The 23865-nt window shown below is 41.2% G+C and overlaps 5 protein-coding genes across 12 annotated transcripts in view; 1 reads left to right on the forward strand and 4 right to left on the reverse strand.

Annotated features, from left to right (window-relative positions):
* Nucleotides 1-639: 639 nt before the first annotated feature.
* Nucleotides 640-9607, reverse strand: LOC117734006 (embryonic polyadenylate-binding protein A-like). Its single transcript, XM_034538022.1, has 15 exons — nucleotides 9367-9607; nucleotides 8060-8264; nucleotides 7167-7360; nucleotides 6412-6527; nucleotides 5778-5917; nucleotides 4385-4479; nucleotides 3721-3858; nucleotides 3476-3571; nucleotides 2670-2930; nucleotides 1792-1879; nucleotides 1572-1691; nucleotides 1349-1485; nucleotides 1145-1253; nucleotides 920-1050; nucleotides 640-803 (listed from the first exon to the last, which is right to left on the reverse strand). Exons 2-15 carry the CDS (start codon nucleotides 8250-8252, stop codon nucleotides 741-743), a joined length of 1881 nt encoding a protein of 626 aa, XP_034393913.1. The 5' UTR covers nucleotides 8253-8264; nucleotides 9367-9607; the 3' UTR covers nucleotides 640-740.
* A 116-nt stretch (nucleotides 9608-9723) lies between these two features.
* On the reverse strand, nucleotides 9724-14992 carry LOC117733991 (14-3-3 protein beta/alpha-1-like). Of its 3 annotated transcripts, XR_004609776.1 has the most exons (7): nucleotides 14764-14943; nucleotides 13315-13616; nucleotides 13061-13184; nucleotides 12323-12486; nucleotides 11729-11824; nucleotides 11294-11631; nucleotides 11242-11256 (listed from the first exon to the last, which is right to left on the reverse strand). XR_004609776.1 is itself a non-coding variant. In XM_034538002.1 (6 exons), exons 2-6 carry the CDS (start codon nucleotides 13606-13608, stop codon nucleotides 11575-11577), a joined length of 735 nt encoding a protein of 244 aa, XP_034393893.1. In that variant the 5' UTR covers nucleotides 13609-13616; nucleotides 14764-14992; the 3' UTR covers nucleotides 9724-11574. The 3 variants fall into 3 exon arrangements, 2 of the variants coding, with proteins under 2 accessions (XP_034393893.1, XP_034393895.1); XM_034538002.1 differs by having other exon boundaries at nucleotides 9724-11631; nucleotides 14764-14992; XM_034538004.1 differs by having other exon boundaries at nucleotides 9724-11631; nucleotides 14586-14945.
* ognb (osteoglycin, paralog b) lies at nucleotides 14063-18670 on the forward strand. 5 transcript variants are annotated; one of them, XM_034537992.1, is made up of 8 exons: nucleotides 14063-14115; nucleotides 15430-15496; nucleotides 16445-16657; nucleotides 16759-16828; nucleotides 17090-17254; nucleotides 17354-17556; nucleotides 17853-17945; nucleotides 18255-18670. In XM_034537992.1, the coding sequence occupies exons 2-8, from the start codon at nucleotides 15446-15448 to the stop codon at nucleotides 18423-18425; spliced, it is 966 nt and encodes a 321-aa protein (XP_034393883.1). In that variant the 5' UTR covers nucleotides 14063-14115; nucleotides 15430-15445; the 3' UTR covers nucleotides 18426-18670. The 5 variants fall into 5 exon arrangements, with proteins under 5 accessions (XP_034393883.1, XP_034393884.1, XP_034393887.1 ...); XM_034537993.1 differs by lacking the exon at nucleotides 15430-15496 and having other exon boundaries at nucleotides 14072-14115; XM_034537996.1 differs by lacking the exon at nucleotides 15430-15496 and having other exon boundaries at nucleotides 14086-14115; nucleotides 16448-16657.
* A 70-nt stretch (nucleotides 18671-18740) lies between these two features.
* Nucleotides 18741-21391, reverse strand: LOC117734004 (small integral membrane protein 4). Its single transcript, XM_034538020.1, has 2 exons — nucleotides 21092-21391; nucleotides 18741-19150 (listed from the first exon to the last, which is right to left on the reverse strand). The coding sequence occupies exons 1-2, from the start codon at nucleotides 21243-21245 to the stop codon at nucleotides 19059-19061; spliced, it is 246 nt and encodes an 81-aa protein (XP_034393911.1). The 5' UTR covers nucleotides 21246-21391; the 3' UTR covers nucleotides 18741-19058.
* Nucleotides 21392-22019: 628 nt separating this feature from the next.
* Nucleotides 22020-23865, reverse strand: part of kctd6b (potassium channel tetramerization domain containing 6b) — a 2918-nt gene continuing 1072 nt past the window's right edge. For both annotated transcript variants that reach the window (XM_034538008.1, XM_034538007.1), the window contains exon 2: nucleotides 22020-23608. In XM_034538008.1, the coding sequence (XP_034393899.1) occupies nucleotides 22922-23608 (687 nt within the window). In that variant the 3' untranslated portion in view covers nucleotides 22020-22921. The remainder of the gene's footprint in view (nucleotides 23609-23865) is intronic.

A 23865-nucleotide genomic window follows, 5' to 3' on the forward strand; every position in this document is an offset into this window, starting at 1 on the left:
GAGCATACTATATACTATGCCATTTTTTTTAGCTACAATATATTATATTGTAACGTCTTTATGACGACTATACATCATGAAATCCATAAACTCACTAAACAGTCAAATATAAAGACTTTTTATGCACGACTTCAACCATAAAAGTCAATTTTTCCTCCTACCAGATAAATGGAATACTGGAGTTTATTTGGTACATTTTCAATATTGAACATAAGAGAAAGATTATACAACAACAAGATAAACAATGTTTAAGTCACAGAATATTAAAGTTTATTTTACTGGACGATGGATGAAGAAGAAGCTCCTTTTGATTTTTGGGAAATCATCATTTTGCTGCGTTTTCCCTTTTGTGACAAAAACAAAATGACACGAGACGAGTTTAATGCATAGACTGTAAACTTTATATATCTTCCAACAAAAGGTATCGCAAACAACAAAATAGTTTTTAACTCCATTTACACATTTTCATATATTCCTTCTTTTTTTTTTTCCTCTAATCTTTTTTTAAATTTTACTCTTTTTTTTTTTTTTTTCCCCCTCCAGAAAGTCGTTCGTTGGCATCTAGAAAAGAAAAACGAAAATGTAATGTTTGAAACTCTTCATCACGATGTTATTCTCAAACAAGAGGAAAGATAAATTAAATTAACAAGATAAATTACTGAGACTTAAAAACGTCTTTAAGCCGCTTTAATAAAAACAGACCAACTTAAAACTGGTCGTCGCTGACCTGAAAGGACTCTTCACTTCTTCGGAGAGCACTCCTTCGCCTGGTGAGCCTGCAGGACGGCGATCGCCTCGTCCACCTGAACGGAGGACATGAGGGGAGGGGGAGGGGGGTGTGTGTGTGTGTGTGTGTGTGTGACGCAATAATCCAGCAACTCCCACTCTCTCATCATCGTGTCGGTGGACGCTCGTCTACCTTAGAGTGCAGCGACTCGGGCGTCTCCAGCATGTGCAGCAGCTCAGAGTTGTCGATCTCCAGCAGCATGCCGGTGATCTTTCCGGCCAGGTTTGGGTGGAGGGAGTGGATCACCGGGTAGAGCCGCTCACCTGTGCAGAGAGAGAGAGAGAGAGAGAGAGAGGGGGGGGGTTAAGGTTTCTTTAATTCGACACATAAGAGGAGGGAATTGAACGATCGGCCCACCGAGAAGCTGCTTCTGATCCATGGGCGGAGCGGCGGCCAGCATGGAGGTGGTGAGGGGCTCGTGGCCTTGGAGGTGCACCGGGGGCTCCATCACAGGAGCAGGAAACACCTGGGGGGGGGGGGGGGGGGGGGGGGCGGAGCAGAGAGACCACATGTAGACGCACGGCGAACGAGGGAAGGCGCCCCCCGGTCCCGGTCCAGTACCTGTATCCTCGTCATGGGCGCGGGAACGGCGACGACCTGCTGGACGTTCCTCACCGCGGGCGAGTACTTGTACTGGCCGCCTCGCGTCATGCCGGGCACGTCGGTGCGGCCTCCGACGGTCTGCGTGGCGATGTTATCTGAGCGGAGACAACCAGAAGAAGAAGAGGAGGAGGTGGTCACGGTTTCACCGCCCGACGGGGGTTCGTCCTGCCGGCATACTCACTCGTCCTCTGCGAGGAGCTGATGGCGCGCGGCGCCTGGGTGGAGGCCTGCCGCACCGTGGCGATGGGGGTCGAGCCGCGCCGGGGGGCGGCGGTGCCGACGTACTGGGTCGGGTAGGGGCCTGAAAGAAAGAACAATTAAATTAAACTAAACGGGATGCCGGACATTCTCTCTCACACACACACACACACACACACACACACACACACACACACACTCACCCTGCAGCCGGGGGGGCTGCCCGGTCCAGCGAGGGACTGGCCTCATGTTGCTGACGGGGTTGGGGTTGTAGAAGGAGCGAGCTGGAGGCTGCAGGAATATAAACGACATTTAACTTCATTAAAAAAGGTTCATATTCAAGTCATTGTTTTACGAGACGAACGCTCATCACGCCGGCAATTAACCGTGAAAAAGTCGGTCCATCTCCCCGTGGACGCATTTCTCTCGTGGTCATTTTAATATCAGCGCAAAAGCGTTTTTTTTCTTTTTTATATATAATTACAGCCGCCTTCACTTCCTGGTTTTTTTTTGGGGAGAACTCGTCAGCTCTCCTGTAATTTAAATTCAGCTCAGAGCAAAAAAGAAGAAGAGCTGCTCGTCCATCGACTGCATTTCATTCATCTATATATATATACATGTGTGTGTGTGTGTGTGTGTGTGTGTATATATATATATATATATAAAAATAAAGATAATATTAACTGGAGCAACATTATTTATTTTTTTAAACAGATTTTAATCTTTTTGCAAACTAAATGTTATTTGTTTGCAGTTTATATATAGATCATTTATTTATATATATATATATATATATATATGTGCAAGTAAACTGCAAACAAATAACATTTAGTTTAAAAAAAAAAAAAAGAATATATATAAAAAAATACTACAGCTAAAGAATCTTTATAATGGTAATTCTTTTTTTTTTATGTATCATTCTCAAAAGATTCTTCTTTTTTTTAAATATATATATATATATATATATATATATATATATATATGTAAAAATTCCCTTCTTTTAAACTACTCGGCAAAATCTTTAAATTCAGAACGTGGCAACCAGCGACAAAGTGAGCGCATCACTACCAAACCTCCGTACCTGGGGCACCGCCATGTAGTAGCCGGCCTGCTGGTACGAGTCGATGACGGGACTCGTCATGGTCCTCAGGGTGGCGAGTCGCTGCATGTACTTGTTGGTCAGGATGGCTTTGCGCTCCTCCCTCCGCTGAGCCAGAGCCACGTACAGCGGCTTGGTGGCCACGATCCTGCCGTTCATCTCCGTCACCGCCTTCGTGGCCTCCTCCGGCGAAGAGAAGCAGACGAAGCCGAAGCCTTTGCTCTGGGAGCCGTCCGTCATGACCTGCAGACAGAGAGGGGAGGGGGGGGGATTTTTAGAATGGTAAAAAAAAAAAAAGTATATATATATATATATATATATATATATATATATATATATATAAAGAATTGTTAAAGTCTGGATTTCTTCAAAAAGAAATATATATAAAAATAATTTTTAAAGTCTGGATTTCTTTAAAAAGAAATATATATATATATTAATATATATATTATTAATATATATATAGATTTATATATATATATAATTAATAATATATATATATATATATACATAAAGAATTGTTAAAGTCTGGATTTCTTTAAAAATAAATATATATATATATATATATATATATATATATATATTTAATAATATATATATATAATTAATAATATATATATATATATATATATATTAATATATAAAGAATTGTTAAATTCTGGATTTCTTTAAAAAGAAATATATATAAAAATATTTTTTAAAGTCTGGATTTCTTTAAAAAGAAATATATATATATTATTATACATTTAAAAAAACCCAGACTTTTAAGGCATTAAAGTTCTCGTTACCTTGGCGCTGGTGATGGTGCCGTACGGGGCGAACTCCTTCCGGAGTCTCTCGTCGTCGATGCCGTCGTCCAAGTTCTTCACGTACAGGTTCACCCCCTGGAGGCCGGAGAGGGAACAGAAATGCGCCGTTTCACCGTCTGTCCACGCGCGACTTCATCGTTGCGTTAACTCGTAAAAACAATCACGGTAACGGCCTCCATTATTGTTTCTACACAAAACGTATGATGATAATAAACATCTGGCACCTGGTAGCGCTGGATGCGATCCTGTTTGATTTGGTCAAACTTGCGCTTCAGCTCTCCCTGGCGCTCCAGACGCTTCTGAGCCCGACCCACGTAGAGGATCTTCCCGCTGATGTCCTTGCCGTTCATGTCGTCCACCGCCTGGAAAAACGAGGACGGGCGTCAGCGCGGTTTTTGTATTGAATGTCGTCGGTTCATCAGGATAGAGACTTTTCCTGAAGCGCTCGTAGAAATAAAAACCAGAGCCTGAAGACCAGGACTTTAAATCGACACATTGTTCTCTGCCAATGCACCGAATTGTCCCTAAACTATTAAAATAAACTATTAATGAGCCGACGCATCCGGTCTGGGTGGGTGGGCGCACACACACACACACACACACACACACACACACACACACACACACACACACACACACACACACACACACACACACACACACACACACACACACACACACACACACACACACACACACACACACACACACACACACACACACACACACACACACACACACACACACACACACACACACACACACACACACACACACACACACACACACACACACACACACACACACACACACACACACACACACACACACACACACACACACACACGCACACGCACACGCACACGCACACGCACACGCACACGCTACCTTCTGAGCGTCCTCGTGGTTCGCGTAGTTTACGAAGCCGAATCCTCGCGAGCGTCCCCTCTCGTCCTTCATCACCCGCACGCTGAGTGTCCTCCCTGAGCGTTGGAGATGAACAACGCTTTAAAAAAAAAGGAAACTAATACTCCCACTGATTACCCAGACTGTGGCCGCCCGCCATCCTCAAGGAACCAACAACTGCTTGTAAAAAGGCTCCAGGTTAAAGTGGCTTTATGCATTTAACTATTATTATTTAATTATCAAACGCTACTAAAAAAGGAAGGGCGATAGATTTGACTTCAAAAACTGAATCTGCAAAGTAACTTGGAAATAAATGTATTCCAGTTAAAAAAGTACAACATATCACATTAAATGGAAATACTCAAGTAAAGTAGGTAGAAGTTATACTTCATAGATCGAGTCTCATTCAAGATTCAGACTAAAGAAACAGTTACTTTGGGGGAGGAACCCCAGAGGGTCTGGTTGGTGGACCACGGACCACCAACCAGACCCTCTGGGGACCCTGTGGCACTCAATCCATCACAGAGACGGAGGAGAGCAACACACCGAAGAAGAACAACAACAACGACGAGAACAACAACTAGAAGAACAACAATAAGAAGAACAACAACAACAAGAGGAAGAACAACAACCACCATGACGAGAACAACAAGAGGAAGGACAACAAGAACAACAACAGGAACAACAACAACAACTAGAACAACAACGATGAGAAAAACAACAAGAGGAAGAACAAGAACAACTAGAACAACAAAAAGAACAAGAACAACAACTAGAAGAAGAACAAAAAGAACAACAAGAGGAACAACAAGAACTAGAACAAACACAACAAGAACTAGAACAAACACAACAACGATGAGAAAAACAACGAGAGGAAGAACAAGAACAACTAGAAGAACAAAAAGAACAAGAACAAGAAGAACAACAACAACAACAAGAGGAAGAACAACAACCACCATGACGAGAACAACAAGAGGAAGGACAACAAGAACAACAACAGGAATAACAACAACAACTAGAACAACAACAACTAGAACAACAACGATGAGAAAAACAACAAGAGGAAGAACAAGAACAACTAGAAGAACAACTAGAAGAAGAACAAAAAGAACAACAACAACAAGAACAACTAGAAGAAGAACAAAAAGAACAACAAGAGGAAGAACAAGAGGAATAACAACAAGAACTAGAACAAACACAACAACGATGAGAAAAACAACGAGAGGAAGAACAAGAACAACTAGAAGAACAAAAAGAACAAGAACAACAAGAAGAACAACTAGAAGAAGAACAAAAAGAACAACAAGAGGAAGAACAAGAACAAGGAGAACAACAAGAAGAACAACAAGAACAGCAGCAACAAGAGCTTGCTCACCAAAAGACGTGAAGAGTTCCTTGAGTTTCTCGTCGGTGTAGTCTTCACCAAAGTTCTTGACGTAGACGTTGGTGAACTTCATCGCTTTGGTGCCAAACTCCATCTCTCGCTCCTTACGGGACTTAAAGTGGCCGACGAACCTGCAGCCGGAATCAAACCCACGGACCGACAGAGTGAGTCAACGTACCAGAGACACCACGAGACCGTCGATGAGGACGAACATCAAGTAATAATACACAAATATTATTATTATAGCAAACTTATTATTTCTGTAAATATTGTTTAAATACGAATGTTTCTCCTCCCGTCGTGAATGAAAGACCTACGCTGCTGCAGACACACACACACACACACACACACACACACACTGATTCACTGACCGAAGCAGGGACAACTGACATGTTCTCCCCAGAGACGCTGGAGCCTTTGGGTCAATGCCAGAATCCAAATGTTTACCTGCCTTTCCACTGAGCAAAGAAAACAAAACATAAAGTCATCCGGCATTCATTTACAACTTGTATACTTAACGTGCACACACAGACACACACACACACACACACACACACATTCTGCACTACTCTTTGCCTCGACTTACTTCCCTTGCCCACCTGTCGTGTGCGTTTCGTGTACTCACACTTTCCTGTCGTTCAGCAGCATCCCGTTCATGGTCTCGATGGCCCGGTTCGCAGCCTCGTGGGTCTCAAAGTGAACGAATCCGTATCCTTTGGAGCCTTTTTCGTCACAAACGACCTGCAAAGAACAAACGCTGTGAAATGTGCTATTGTTGTCTTTAAATGTCTTTATATTTATCCTGTTATTTGTAATTTAAATATGCACGTACGATGAGAGCGTACGTGAAACCGGAGTCGCACATACATGGCCAATAAGGCCGATTCTGAAATTACACAGCTTTTGCAGCAAGAAATAAATATAATAATAAAAACTACTTATTTGTGTTTGTTCAGGTTCATACGGTTGTCAGTGGAATATATTTGCACATTTGCTCGTGATGACGACGGGTTACTCGACCTTTTCGCGGATGCACCGGGAGTGACCCGAGTACTAAAAGGACAGACAAATATCCCAGAATGCATTTCGCACCGGCAACAGGGAACAACGGCGGAGGAGAAAACACAACTGTTTACTAAATACTTCTGTTTGAGTCATTTTAGGATTTTATTTGACCATCAAATATGCGGTCGGTTTGTCAAGATTCAGTTGAATCAGCTCGACAGAGCGAGGTTAAGATTTATAACTTTTAATATTTTAATTTAACGTTGAACTAGAGCGCTGTCTTTTCTAACTTTTGACCGAATTTTTTTTAACTTTATGCAATATGAATATCGTCGCGACACAGATTAAAATAGAGCGACAGCAACCAAAACTCACCTTGCAGGACAGAATGTTGCCGAAGGCCGAGAAGGTGTCGTACAGCGCCTTGTTGTCGATGGACTCGTCCATGTTCTTGATGAAGATGTTTCCCACGCCAGACTTCCTGAGTCCCGGGTCACGCTGAGACCACATTATGCGGATGGGCCGACCCTTGAGGACGTCGTAGTTCATGGTGTCCAGGGCGCACTCCGCTAAAAAGGTAAACAATAACAATAACATAAGTCCTCTTTGTCATTGCATTTGACACAGAGCAGCGTCTACTCATCATGAACGATGAGGTTTCTCAAAGTCAAGGAGGCTTCCTTGGTAGGACGGGTCCTTCTAGGGAGGGTCCTAGGGAGGGAGGACTCCCTCCGTGCAGTCGGAGAGAGACGGTCTGAAGAGATTGATTGTTTACTTTTCTTTATTGAGAAAAATTCAGTACAATGACATTTTCTAGTGGGAATATTGATTTTGCATTCCTCAAAATAAGACGTACAGTTTCAAAACATGAAGGGCTATTAAAACAAACACATTTTTACAATTAGAATTCTCAAATGTACAAATCAGACTAAATGGAAAAAACCCTCAATAAACTATTGAGGGTTTTATATATATATATATATATAGATAGAGACAGGAAATGCATAGCGCACTTAGGATTGTGGGTGTTTTAGGGAGCGCGTAGGACACGCGCGTCATTTAAAATCTCCTAAAACGAAGGACTCCTCGAGTCCTCGGTGGAATCGTATGGATCCTCGATATTGGAGCGGTCCTCCAGGTGGGATTCAACGTCGTCGAGATCTTATGCATTACTTTGACTAACATTTAAGTATGTGGATTTTATTTTCCCGTTATAAATATAGCATCTACTTTTCTTTTCTTTTTTTTTTTTTAAATGTGTACTTTACCATCAGCCGGTTGCTGGAAGTTTATGTAGGCATATCCCAGAGACCTGCGGGTGATGATGTCGCGGCACACCCGGATCGACATGATGGGTCCGGCAGGAGAGAACTTCTGGTAGAGCATGGCCTCCGTGACGTCCGGGTGCAGGTCGCCTACGTACAGAGAGGCGAGGGGGTACGCTGGTCCACTGCTGTTCATCGTGGGTGACAGCTGGTCCCAACAAAGAAGACCGTTATGAGTATTACACTGTGTGGTTATTGTTTATTTTGTTCAAACAACAAACCAGCTTTTTTTATTAATTTTAAAGTTTATTGAGTACGGAGTTGAATCTGAACAGCTTTTTTTTTTTTATTAAATAGAGATAATTATTGTGACCCGTCTAACTTCGTAACACTCGCTCTAAGCAGCTTGTAATACATAATTAAAAACAACCAATGCCTGGATTTTTATTTTATTTTTATCAATACAAAAATCTTTCATTTCCTATTATTAAATTGTGGTTTTATGTCATTGACTTTATCAAAGTAATAACATTTTGAATTTATTTAACAGTGAACATTTTGAATTTATCTAGAGCCTTGTGTACCAGCTGCAACATCAAAAACAACAAACACATAATCTGTCATAATAATAATAATAATAATAATAATAATAATAATAATAATAATAATATGGGTCATCTCTAAAAGTTATATCCGATCCCCAACTCAAAACGGACCAAATTGAGTTGCACCCCTTACTTGTTTATTAGGTCCATCACTTGGTCCATCAAGAGTAAAACATATTTTAAACACCCCTCCATATGAAGCAATAATTCAAATAAAACATCTTAAAAAATAATTGTAATGTTGAAAATCAAAATACCACCATTTTATTTCATAAAACACGTGTGGTTAAGAAAGATAAAAATGTACTTTAATAAGCAAGTCGAGAGAAGGGGTGTGGCTAAAATAACCTCATAAGGGGTGTGGCTAAAAAAAACTCAGAAGGGGTGTGGCTAAATGCCCCTTGAATCCGCGATCTAAAAAAAAAAAAAGAAAAGAAAAACGCCTAAGCAAAATTAACATTTACCGACGTTTTTAAATCCCCTAATTATAGCATCACTTTACATTACATCTAGCTAGAAACTACAGGAAAGTGAGAATATCGTCGTAAAATATGAATCGACTAGCTACCAAAACCCCTTCAGCTAAAGTTAACGTAAAGTGACGTAAACCTTCCTCAACTCTTCACGGTAAAGTTACATCGGCGGCAGTTGAAGCGACTCTTTAATGTACAGGGAAAAAAGGCGATTAAAATGGAAGTTACTTACGGCTTTTTATTAAATGCTACTGACGATACGATTCTCAAGAGTAGCGGCTCGTTCAACACTTTTCCCACATGGGCGCCGTGAGGTTGTTTTCGTTTAATTACGACCGTGGAACACCTGCAAGAGCTCCTTCCGCGCATCGTCGTTTCAATTAAGCCGTCATAGGGCAGAGGGCAGACTGGCGTGATACTTCCGCGAGAAGAAGTAGTCCTTTTTTTTTCTTCTTCTTTTCTGGTCCCGACTGAAATCACATCCACAATTTGTCACCACATCTCAGTCCAAGCTGTCTTTATGAACTACTGAGTCATATTAAAATCCTCTTTGTGAACAAAAAAAAATAAAGAACACATAATTTGCCTGTTATCTTAAAACGAAACTTTATTTCACTGAATGGTCTTTGACACTTTCCTATTTCTTACATGTATAGTGAAACTAGAATGGTTTTAAGATACATAAACACAAAGCTAGAATTACACCAACCATTGTTTATCTCCATTTCGTCATTGCTTTTTTAGAGCTATTCTAAAATGTTCACAACCACGTGTGTGCACTGGGTAATAGACTGTTACAGAAGCAATTTTTTTTTTTAGCCATAAGACTTGTCAGTAAAAACAAAGCAAGTAGATACCTGATATACAGACAGGCTTCGTTCCACATTCACTAACTGCATTTTCATCAAGCATAATAATAAACTGACATGATTTTTTTTTTTTTTTCTCAAACAGAAGATTATTTCAATTAATTGGAGCATTTGTCAGAGTAAACAGACCGTCAGCTATAATGTGGAATGGTGTCTTCAACTACAATATGTGGAATGTAGTGGTGATAAAATGGTATTGTGACACTGAGCTTCTTTCCATGACTCAGACTTTACCCAAAAAAATTGCACCTTCAAAATAGACCTGATTTTTGAGGCGATCGTTCACACCAGCTATCCTTAAAAAGCAGCGAGATGCACCCGGGTGGAAACTGACGTCAGGATTTAACTATTTAAAGTCGATCTGGTCTTAACTTTCCCTTTGAGATTTCTAAAAAAACAACAAGCAGATGCCGCCACGGAGGCTGCAAGAGAAAGCCAGGCACAGATTTTTTTTTAACCTTTTTTTTTTTTTTTTCTCGGAGAAAACAACCGCTTTAAAGAGGAATATTTTGCAAGCAGGGTTGATACAGTGTGGTAAGACATTTTCAATTAACATCAATAAAAGGTTACTTTAGGTTTTACATACAGATGATAGTCAATCTTGCAAAATACATGGAACCACATTTACGCACATACAATTTTCATTGTACTGAGATCAAGCAGCACCTGAACAGTGAGTAAAACTACAATGACAATCCATACTAAGTTAAAAAAATAAAATAAAATCATTACCAAAAAGAAAAGAAAACGGAGCACTGCCTTTCTCCGAAAGCCTAATAATGTGGAATGTCTGAACAAATCTAAACATGACAATTTAAGGGGTCCCTTAAAACTTTGAAAACGGTGAATTTGTGAACATGATCGAGGAGCATTACACCAAGATGTCAGTGTCACAATACAGCCTGCCTCCTTTCTGTATGAGCCCACAGCAGAATTGCAGTTGGTTGTTAATACAGGATTGTACGCGTGTGCCGGGAAAATTCAAAACACACACACAAAAAAAAAAGTTGGGGGATGTTAAGCAAATGGAACGCCGACCATCACAGTGTTTGGTGGAAATCAACTGCCAGTATAATTACCATACAATAAAACCTGTAAATATTATGAGGAATCACAAATAAGAAAGTAACAAAAAAGAAAAAAAGAAAAAGCACAACAAACTAGCTGGGACAAAGGGAATTGGAAGGACGATTAGAATTCACAACAACCCCCCCACCTCCCACCCCCAGAACACCCACCCACCCACACCCACACTCGGTCATACCCTTTCACACTTGCTCGCTCTCTCACTACACACACACACACACACACACACACACACAACGCCAACAAAAACTACAGCAACATGGACTCACTAATCAATACAACATGTTTCCACAAAGTGACTGAATCTGCTAACTGAAAATCACCCTGTCACCTCACAATGAACCGAGAGGGGTAAACTAGTTGGTCAGGAGCAATTCAGGCTGCTTGTCATACAGAAGTGGGAGGAGCCGATGGAGTGGAGGGGGATGTATATAAGCTGTCTGTGTTTAAGATAAGAGTGTATGTGGATTAACAGTGCAATTCCATTAGTTTTCCCCGTCTCCGGTCTCTCCCTCATCTGCCTGGTTTTCTGATGTCCACAGCTGGGAACAGAGACAGGGAGACGTTATAAATTTGCTTTGAGTAAAAAAAACGGGATCAATCGGGAGGTAATGAAATAGCCCGGGGCTGGAAACTCACAGTCAGGTTGTCCCTTAGTAGTTGCATGATCAGGGTGCTGTCTTTGTAAGAATCCTCGTTCAAAGTGTCAAGTTCAGCGATGGCGTCGTCAAATGCCTGAAATACAAAAGATTTAATTTTAATTTTAAATAGACTTAAATGGTCCAGTAGCATTACATAAAACACTGTGTGGCACTGCCTGTGCAAATGGAACATTTCTTTGAGATATCGATGAAAAAAAAACAACAAAAAAACAGCTCTAAACTAACGTAAAAGGTTAATTTATTGTCATTGTACGGCACAAGGTTGCATAATGAAATGCAGACTGTAGTGTCATTTTGCTTAAAGTAAAAACCAAACTAAAGCTGCTCTGAATTCTGGTCTTCGATTGCCAGAGGGCATCAAGGTGAACCGGCTGTATTATCTTTTGATTTTCTTTGGGCACCTCTTTTCACTAATATCACTGATGCTCGGTAGATAGATGGGTATCAATGATTCAAAATGTATTCAAAGTTACTGGCTATTTATGTTTGTGTTGTGTTCAAATTGTACTGAAAAAAATACAGTTAACCTGTTAACGGTTTCAAAACTATGACATTAGGCTTCAGTTCGTACCCCTTTAGCCAGAGCGCAAGCCTGGTCCGGGTTATTGAGGATTTCATAGTAGAAGACTGAGAAGTTGAGGGCCAGGCCAAGCCGGATCGGGTGTGTTGGCTGCATCTCGCCCTTGCTGATGTCAAAAGCTTGCTGATACGCCTGCTGGGAATTTTCCACTGTATCTTTAGGGCAGAAAAAGAAGAACAAAAAATTAACCGGCACTCTTTCAAACACATTTCAAAGCAGTATTTAGATATTTACCCAGCCGCCTTGGGGCAGCCAAACAAGCAAACAATGGCATACTGTGCTGACACCTTGAAATGGCAAATGTTTTTACTAACAGAGAGAAACATCATTTATTAGGAGAACTCTTTAAGTCAATATCGCTTGAGCTGTTTCAGTCACTATGTCCAGAGGAAAATATCTGTCCCTTTCAGCGCTCAATGCTCCAATGTGTTACTATTTGTGGCCCAACTTTGGTAGCTTGCATATCAACTGCTGTCTGCTGTTGCTGGAAACAAAGTGGATAGGAGTTGTTGAGAGGGAATCAAACAATGAATTTGTGGGCCGTAAAAAACTAAACTAAACTAAAGACGCTATGCCGAGCTGAGAGGGACTGCACAGTTGGGTGATGATGCTCTCTGGACTTGTCACGGCCAGTTATTTGACCTAGTCTTATTATATGGTATTCATTAATGCAGCTTTAAGTATATTGTTACAGCACATATTCATAATATGGATCATGTCCATACTTACCCTTCTTAGTATCCCCAGATGCAACCTCGGACAGGTATCTATAATAGTCGCCTTTCATTTTCAGATAGAACACCTTGCTCTCAGCCGCAGTCGCATTGCTAATGAGAAAGTTGTCCAGTAGCCCCTGAAAACAACAACAAAATAGCTCAGTTTTGTGTTAACCCGGCTAAGTGACACACGAGCGCCATCTCTACGAGTGTATGAACTGGGGACCGTTTGCATTCGCCAAAAGAAATGAGAGAAAAAACCCTTACGAGCACATCATGGCAGATCTCCTGCAGCTCAGCTTCAATCTTCTCCCGGTATTCACGTGCCATCTGCTGCTTCTTGTCGTTGCCCTCGGTCTTCTGCTCAATGCTGGAGATGACCCGCCAGGATGAGCGCCGTGCTCCCACAACGTTCTTGTAGGCGACCGAGAGGAGGTTGCGCTCCTCGTTTGACAGCTCCGCGCCTTGCTCCGTCACCGACTTCATGGCCGCAGCCATATCGTCGTAGCGCTCAGCCTGCTCAGCGAGCTTGGCCTTCTGTACCAGGTCGTTCTTATCCATTTTCTAAACTGTTGGTGGGGTGGGGTGGGATGGGGGGGGGGGAAAGAAAACAGTACAGGTTATGTGCAGTCAATCACATTGTCCATTCACTACACATTTATGTGTAGTTTGTACATGAGTTCCATGAACTTATTTTATTTTGCTTGGCAGACCAGGACTCTTAAAGCAGGGGAGACCCTCTATCCAATGGAAAGTGAGGATAAGGGCCCCATTGGCAAGTGGGTCAACCACACACACACACACACACACCACTAGCTACGGTTAGCTGCTAGCTGCCGTTACCGTAAATCCCTTTTCTCGCCCACCCCGTCCCCCGTTCTCGTAACCTAATTTTGACCGAATCATGCACATTAACAGCCAAATGTGGCACACAAACACTGTTTCAAACCAACACTCGCTGCCCCCCCAACCGAAGGCTTTCCCCCCCCTTAATGCCCTCCCCCTTATGTTCCTAGCAACGCTAGCGGGATGGTGTATTTTTTGCTAACCGACGTCAACGTTCGCTCGGTAAAACGCGATTGATCCGATTCGCAATTCCGTTTTATTCATTTCGGTTGCGTGTGCTCCGGTTAACAGCGGGCGAGCCAACGGGAATTAGATCAACGTCGTCGCCGCTAATCTGTCGTATTCGTGACTACGCAAAGCGAGCCGAGCGGGCTAACGGCTATATAACGGAACCGTTCCGTTAGCTAGGCCAGCTTGAGCAACGACTGACTTTCGTTTATTTAAAAAAAAAAAGAGAAAAAAAAAAAAAAAAGACAAGGGTGTTGGCGAACCACATCTGCCATTTTTTAAAATATATATAGCGAACATACTATAACAAAAACATATATTCTACTGTAATGTCTTTTGCCGTTTAATTCATTTCCAACAGCTGTATCACGGCCCGCCCAGGCGGACGAGCCTGTCAGAACAAAGTGTCATGGAATCCGTCCGTTAGCTCGCGTTAGCTCGCGCAGCTAAAACCCCCCACTTGCCTTTCACAAACCGCCGCTACCGTTGGTCCGTTCGGCTTCGGCTCCTCAAAAAAAAAAAAAAAAAAAAAAAACGGGTTCAACCGGACGCGGTGGAAACGGGCTACTCGAACGCCGAGCTCCTCGTGCGAATGCGGTATTATAATGCGCTTCGTTTTAAGTACGACGTTATTACACTTACAATATTGGCGACTTTAAGTCCTGCTTTTTTTTCTCTCTCTCTCTCTCTCGCGCTCGCTCTCGCGCTCTCTCTCTCTCTCTCTCTCTCTCTCTCTCTCTCGCTCGCTCTCTCTCTGGTCAATTCAGCCTCCGTCCTCCGTCTCGCGCAGCGTATCGTTCAGGGCGGGCAGCACCACTTCCGCTTCGCAACCGCTTCTGTTTCCTCGTTTCTCGCGCACACAGACACACACACACACACACATCTGCCTTACGTAATGCATCGTCATCTAAATAAGATTAATTAATATGCAGCCGATTTTTTAAAATTATTCTTATTTTTTATCAACAACACACATATTTTGTGCGTTTACGTCATAATCTAAAGGATTTCAAAAATATATATCTATATATATCTATATATTTTTTTTAAAGGAAAATGTTCACAGTTCACAGTATTTTTACACAAGGATAAAAATGTTTTTAATTCAAATGTATTTAAAGCAAATAATGCATATTAACGTATAGCTGCTTTCAACTCAAACACAATTGACATTATCCAAGATTTGGACAACACATTTCTAGCATGTCTGCATTTAAAAAAAACGTTGCATAGCTATATAAACATTTTGGGTCATGAAATCGGAAGCCTCTTGTTGGTTGTAATAGTGTATGTGCATATTATCTGTAGCGGAGACGCTCTACACATGCGAGAAAGCCCCCTTTTTTGCTTTCTATCGTGCACGGCAAGGTCAAAGGTAAAGGTCACTCGCTGAGTGTGAGCACGACTTGCTCGAGGACACTGAAGCAGCTTCGGATGTTCTTCCGTGCAGAGGACTTGAACATGATAAATCCTCCTATAGCACACGCAATAGAAGAAGAAACATCTTTACACCATATGACGTTTTCCTGCAGGCTGCGTGTTTGATCTTTGCCTGAGACAATAGTGCCGTTTGTCCCTTTTTCCTCTTTTGATTAGTCATAGTTTATAAAATAGTGAGCCCGGGGATACATCTTCAAAACTGCTTGTCCAAATTCCACACAGATATTCAATTTGTTATAAAACGAAACAGTAAAAAAAAAAAATCCCCACATTTGAGAAGCTGGAAACAGAGATGTTATGCATTTTTAGCATTGAATGACCGTTAATCAAAGAATCAACTAATAGTTTCAGCGACAAATGTTATTTTCTACATTTTGACAATAAGTGGCCTCCCACGGTCGTCGTGGAAACACACCACCTCGTGGAAGCTGTTGAGGACACATTTTGTAAACGTCGAAGTTGCTAGAATGATAACATTTTTTATCCCATAAAAAAAAAAAGGTACATAGCTGCATAACAGAACTCCTCCATGATTAATAACAAAGAAAATATATCGGTTTGTTTTCTTCTAATAGGGAACAGCCGTTTCCTAAAGAGACCAGAATAACTGCTGTTATCGAGTTGGTATTTGAACTCGAGTATAATGCTGAAAAAGGGGAAATATTCACACTACTTCTCCCTCTACTGTCCATTGTTACCTTCCTCTCTTACTCTTCCAGTAACAACCTTTCTTTTGTCAAATTTAAAAGCAGCGTTCATTGCGTGTACCTTCATGCATTTGTGCACATTAAAAACATAAACAACAAGGCCTCTTTAGAATCGTGCTGACCACAAACGCAGCATGTGTTGAGTTAAAGTCCCGTTTCCTTTTCGAACTCGGCAGCAGACCTGGGCTTTAATAAAAGGAGAAAAAAACTGGACGGAAAACCTTCTCGGCCTCACAGCAGACTGGACGCTCTCCCCTCTCTCCTCTCTCAGTCTCTCCGGCGACACACCAGACACCATGATGCAATTAAGGACTTTAATTTTGACATCTGTGATGCTGCCGTGGATGCTGTCCTCTGCGGCGAAAGAGAAACACATGAGGAAACCCAAGGTGAAAATATCCCTCGGGGTCTAAGCGGTGGAAGAAATGCAGAAAAGCTATTTAAAAAAAATGAGATTTCTCCTCTTTTTTTTCCCACCCCTTTTTCACAGAAAGAAATCGTGACCGTTCAAAACTACGATGCCCTTCAAGACGTCGTCCCAGCCGGCCCGAGAGCCGACGGTAAGGTTTTAAACCGATCGAACTTTTCAACAACAGCCCCAGAGGCGATTACGCAACACTTGCCGGAGCGTTCTTCCCATAAAAAGCCCCGTATTATGTAACGACGAGGCCGATTAAGTGTCCTCGCCTCCACCCAGAGTAGTGTAGTTTGTTTTTAAGCTGGGATTACTCTTTTTTTTTTATTATAAAGACCAATGAGGAAGTAGGAGACAAAGTTTTCGGTCAATAAAGGTGATGAGAACCCCCCCGTGGCCTTTCCAGAGCTGCCGACCTGCCTGCTGTGCGTTTGCCTGAGCGGGTCCGTTTACTGCGAGGAGGTGACCCCCGAGATGTCGGCCGTCCCGGCGCTGCCGAAGGAGACGGCGTACCTCTACGCGCGATTCAACAAAATCCGGAGAATACGACACCGAGACTTTGCAGACATGGGTGAGCGAGAACGTCATCGTGGTGGTGAGCTCTTCAGGGAAACGTCCTCTTTTTTTTTTTTTGGAGCTCACGTCCTTTGTGTTGTTATTTATCCCTCAGCCACGTTAAAAAGAATCGACCTCACCGGGAATCTCATCTCCGAGATCGAAGACGGAGCTTTTGCTAAACTCCCGCACCTGGAGGAGCTCAACCTGTCGGAGAACCGGCTGACGAAGGTTCCCGCGCTGCCCGCCAAGCTGCTGTCGTTCAACGCCAACTTCAACCAGCTGAGGGCGCAGGGCGTGAAGCCGGCCGCCTTCAGGGTGAGACGTTCACCAGGGTCTCCAGGCGGCTCGGGAGATATACTCTTGTTTTGCTTTGAGTGTGAGAAATGAATTTCATGCATGAAAGTGCAGGATGGATAAATATATAATTTAATGTCTTTTAGACAAGGATTTAAGAATCAAATAAGAATGTATATTTTCCATGTATAGGAAGTTCACGATGAAATGCATTTAATATAAAATTATATTTGTAAAAGTCACCAACTAGAGTGTTGATTTGTTGTGTTTTTGTTGCCATATTATAATATTAATATGGGTCTTTTTGTTTGTGGCAGAAACTCACGAGACTGACATACCTTTACCTTGGAAACAACGAGCTGACCGCAGTGCCCCAACTTCCAGAGTCTCTTCACGTCGTTCACCTGCACGTAAGTCCACGTGTGATTCACAGAAGCAATTTGAGATATATATATATAAAAATAATATTATAATATATATATATATATATATAATATTATATATATATATATATATATATAAATAATATATATATGTGTATATAATATGTTATATATATATATATATATATATATATATAAATATAATAATAATACAAATATTTTATATATATATATATATATATATATATATATATATATATATATATTCCTGTCAGAAAAAGCCGATGGTCGTAGCTCACGTGTGACGGGGAGAACCGTTGTCCTTTTTCTCCGCAGAACAACAACATCTGGACCATAACGGATGAGACGTTCTGCAAAGGGAACTCCAGCCACTACATCCGCTCCAACATGGAGGAGGTGAGGCTGGATGGGAACCCCGTGGCGCTGTCGATGCACCCCGACAGCTTCATCTGCCTGCCCTCTCTCCCCATCGGCTGGTACGACTGAAAATAACCCCCGCGCGTGCTTTCTGCCGGAGGTAAACCCCCCGTTTACAAAAAGGCTGTTTCTTACGTTACATTTCATGTACACAAAGCTGTGTAGGATCCGACAGAAATCATATTATAGAAAAAAAAAGCAATATTTAAACACGTTTTGCTTCTCATCTCGAATGGGTTTTTTTTTTGCACAAATGCCGGCAGATTTTTTGACATATAAAGACTTTCTGTATTTTCCATTTTGTCGCATTTTTAGCCGGGATGGTTTTGGTCTCTATACGTGTGCCATGTGATGTTTATGCCATTTGAAATCAATATGACACCATTGATGAGATTATTCAGTTTGAGCTTCAACGCCCAGTAGGTTTTTTTTCACATTTTATTTCTGTTAAATGTTTCTCAAGCTGAAAGATCATATTAAAAAGATAAACTTGCATGCCTCTCCCATCAGCCTTGCACTCTCGTCTCCTTCATAACTGTGATACGGCTTTTTGAAGGCACGCTTATGAAGGGCAGTCCGGCCTGTTGGAAACAAGTGGGACAGCGCTGGAGTCCTAGACCGCGTCCTAGACCGCGTCCTAGACCGCATCCTAGACCACGTCCTAGACCGTGTCCTTAGTCCAAGACCGTGTCCTTAGTCCCCTCACTTGGCTGCAGGCTCATTAAGAACTACCGATCCATCTGCTAACTTCTGCTGGTAATCCCGTTCCGATCGCTTTCTTCGGTAGACATCATCTGGAGAAGAACAACAAAAATAAAGAAATAAAGGATCAAAAGGCAGGAGATGTGGACAGGTTTGATGCAGTCAAAGCTGCTGGGAGTGATTAATAATATTAATAACGGCTGCTACGGTTCAAAGGGAACTGAGCCACGTTGAAAGCCATCTGTCCAGCAATGACGAGTCAAAAGGTTCACGCCGGGACACGGAAACCAAAACAGCTGCAATTCAGTTATGATATAAATATATTTATTTTTTTTAAAGAATAAAAGCAACGCATGTGCAGTAAGGAAACTACTAACACAAACAAGCTGAGGAATGAAAATTGAAGAGTATAAAAACAATTTCCTGTGTCCCTAAATGGCCTCAAAAGAACTACTGGATCAAATATGAAGGGCAGGTTTTATTTTTCTTTCTTTTTACACAAGAGGGTTTTGACTTGTTTAGTTAGTATTCCACATCTGGAATAAATGGTTATGGGTCCAGTGAGAGAAGCTTTTTACACCTTGAAAGTGATCCAGTATTTTAATTGTTTTAGTCTTTACAGGCGTAACTTCAAACATGTACAATAACAGCAAAAGTGTTGGTGGAAAGTACATTGATACAAGTAGTGTCCCACATTTGAAGTGCTTTATAGTACGTCTACTCCACTACATATAAGTGGTAAATATAATAATAATATAACTAATATTGTACTGATATGCACAATATTATTCTTTTTTTTCTTAAAATCACAATTGTTTTTTTTCACCCCCAGAGAAATGTGATGTGTTTTGAATGTGAAGAAAATGTTGAAGATGAGCAGAAAACTTGCTGAAAACATATTTGAGCAACTGAAGTCCAGAAGTTTATGAATTAATTGCAATTATTTTCAGTTTCTCATTGAGGTGAATAGGTGCCACATAAAATTCAAAGAGGTCAAAGACACACACATTAAAAAAAATAATTTAAAAAAAGCAGATATAACATTCAAAATAGTTGATATATATTTGAAAGCCCAAGAGCCTTACTGCATTAAATGTTATATATATTTTTAATTGTCACCCAGGCCTGAATTTAGTGACTTCCTTTACATAAATAAAGACTTTTTTTTCCCACCATAAATTGCTGCAGAAAGATTCACCAGTAAGCAGGAAATAAAGTGGTTTAAATACTCAAAACTCAAATTGCCCTTGTAGCATTTTGAAGGGGTACTTTAAAAAGTTGTGATATTTCTTCATCTCAATGTCATCTCTTCATATTACATACAATACGATGTACAGTATGTTGTATTTTCCTGGTATTAACGTCTGAATTAGGGACTAAATATATAAACTCCCACTGATAACTTGCTAGTTTGAGGCGATATCAGCCACGGGTATAGTTTGTGTGGTAAATCAACAACAACAACAACAAAAACATTGTATTGTTCCATCTAACTGTCTGCACTGTGTGTGCTTAAAAACACACACTATTTGACACACTTCATAATGGCAGTGAGGAGTCGAGTTTGAGGACATATTTAAAAAATGAAAATAAAATAAACAGTGAGTTACTGAAACATAGAAATTGTTTAAAACTAAGTGAATCAGTCTGCCTGACAGTAAGTAAATATGCTGGCAAATCATAACATATCAAATTCTAGTGTAACAGTCGTTTACACTCAACTGTAATAAATTAAAATGTATTTATAGAGCACTTTTTATAGACACGTCACAAAGTGCTCGACAAGAGAAAATTATAATAATGATCACAATACAAAAGGACCAATAAAATGTTGTTTACACAAGAGACGTATTAAAGAAGGCACAGTAAAATACACAATAAAAAATATATATTAAAAAGCAGGCCATAGAGCATGAATTAGTATTATATTATCATTAATTTTATTTGTCAAACTGAACACTAGTCTCAGCTAGCTTTAAAAAAAAAAAAAAAAAACTTAAATAAACAAACTCGATGAGTGAACGCGGACTCACAGAAAGTCTCCGTTCCGATCCTCACGTTGATCATGATCCACTCCATCACGCCCCCGATGCAGAAGAAGACCGGGAGGAACCGGTACGGCCCGAGGCGTTGTTTGCCCGGTACCAGGCTCAGGAGATACCGGACGTTATTACTCCTCTTAAACATCGTGGCCGGACGTAAACAAGCCGGCACTGCGGGGAGGGAAACTCTCTCTCTCTCTCCGGGTTGAAGGTGTTGAGCAGACCGTCCCCAACGTGTCCTCTCCTGCTTGTTACAAGAGCAACGGACGCGGGGGAGAGAGGGTGCGCTCGTTTGGTGGTCCTAGCGTAAGGCAAACGAGCGGTGCTGCCTAGGAATAGTACACACGAGCCAACGGGAGCGCGACGCCGGAGCGTAAAACGAACGCATCCAGGAGGAGACGTCACATCCGGTTGTGTTACGCGTCGTTAAAACACGGAAATGGAAACATAATAAGATACACAATTTAAATAGTACAGTGCTAAATCTTCTATAGTGTGACAGTTAGTATTAGTTAAATGCTGTAATGTACACTTAATTTCAGTTTTTTTTACCCATTTCCAACTTTTGATTGCCAAAATAATATTACACTGGCATCATGCACCTTTAAGAAATGTTTTCTTATTTAAAAAAAAAGACTTGAACATAAATACATATAGAGTATTTTCAGAAAAGTTAATGTTTTCATTTGCCCTTTCTTTTGGGATTCAATAAACTATCTACAAAACAGGTCACTGGATGGAAATCCAATGATGGGTGCCACTGGCTTACAACATAAATAATACATTTATGTGACACATATAGTTTTCACGCAGCTAGTCATTTCTGTAACGCCACTTATTTTCAACCAATGAATATCTAAATTGAGTGCAAAAAAAATACCAAGTTAATGTTAAAAGTTTAACCATAAAACAAACCTAATGACAAATGAACAAATGGGTTTATTTTGGCTGAAATGACCAAACACATCACTGTTGAGATGAGCTCTAAAACTGTAACAGCATGATGTAATACTGCAAACTGCACAGATACACTCAAACACAAGACACTCGGACACATGCAACGACGACTAGGGTCTTCAGGAATAGTACCGTACAAAGACATAAGAGACTAATAAGATCTACTGTAAATTGGGCTAAAGATAATCAGAATTTATTATTATCATCATCGTTATTAAAAGTTTCACGGGATCCCCAAAAAAGTTGTTTGCTCAGGGTCTGTAGTCCAAAACACGACCAAGACAGCAAACCTTTGACAATCTACTCTTTCCCCCTCAAATTGAGACGTAAATGCACATTAAGACTTAGATCTGATAATGTGTGTAGGCAAAGAGTCTTAAACCATGACTACCTCTTTACAATCACTTTATTGCTGACTTTGAGATAAACAGATGCAGGTATTGGAACCACATTATATTAAAAAAAATATCAAAAGAAAAATGAAAAAACCTCTACTTACCCAGATCTTTAGCATTGTTTGGGTATAATAGTGTTCGTAAATAAATACAAGCGTTATAGAATAATAAGAATTGCGTTTTTTTTTGTAGACATGAACCCAGAGAATAAATTGTTCTAGTAATGTCAAATAAGTAGCGGGAGCACAAATAAAGTGTTCTTCACTCCAACAGGTGAAAAATTCACATTTTCATTGTTTTTATGCTTTCTGTCTGGACTTTGGGTCTTGTGCCACTGAACCATATTTATCAAAACAATGGAGGGACAAAAACATTATTAGTGACTCATTACCAAAACAAGCGATCAAACCGAGTTCTTGACTTGTGTAACACGGAGACAAATCAACCAGTAACAACCCTGCGCCGTGATTCAGTCCTCGACTTTGTGAGCCGGTCTGCAGAAAGTCCAGTGGTGCTCCACCGTGTTCTCGTTGGCGCGCTCGCTCATGTGATGCACGCGCGTGTTGCGGATGGTGAAGCCTTGTTTCATGATGTAGTCCATGAGCTGAACCCTCAGGGACACCTCTTGGTGATAGTCACATGGTCCGAAGGTGAACGACACCTGGCAGTCTCTGGTGTCCATCATGTGTTTGTTCCACTTGGTGAAGTTGTTGGAAATGCCTTCCAGCAGGCCGTGAACCTTTGTGGTTATGGTGAGCTGCGTGATGATAACGGCCACCGGGTTGGAATATTTAGACAGTTTCCGGGTGCTTGAGAGCTCCACGACTTGTTCGAAGATGTCGGGAGGGTACAGAGGCTTGGGGTCGTTAAGGCACTGGATCAAAGGTTCGATCTGGTAGAAGTCCGCCTCTTTCCTCAGGAGGTCCGTCTCCGTGAAGTCCAAGGGGAGGGTGAGCTCGGACGTCCGCAGGAAGTTCAAGATGTACCTAAAAAGCGTCCCGTCGCGATCGATGAAATAGTTCCCCTGGGAGTCGCGAGTTGTGGGGAAATCTCCCCGGAACATGGCGCCCAGCATGGAGTCCGAGTAGCGCTGCAGGGTGGACAGACTGGTGGTGTACAGGCGGCCTCCCACGTTCAAGGTAACGGGAGAACTCATCTAGGGCGAAAAAAAAAAAAATAAGGACAGGAAGACGATGAGAAACGGGTGTTTTTGAGAGGTTTAAAATAAGCATTTGCATCCTGCAGTTGGGAGGTGATTTCAGCTAAATTAAAGTGAGTGTAATAGAAAAGTTCTGCAATAAAATTGGTTCGTGGAGTTGTAATAACTTTACAACCTTCATGAGAGTCTTACTGGAAGTCATGAGACCGGATTAGTTTCAGATGCTAAATGTGAACCAATTCAACATCATCGGC

This window comes from Cyclopterus lumpus, chromosome 7 (genome assembly GCF_009769545.1).
Source record: "Cyclopterus lumpus isolate fCycLum1 chromosome 7, fCycLum1.pri, whole genome shotgun sequence".
Lineage (NCBI taxonomy): Eukaryota > Metazoa > Chordata > Actinopteri > Perciformes > Cyclopteridae > Cyclopterus > Cyclopterus lumpus.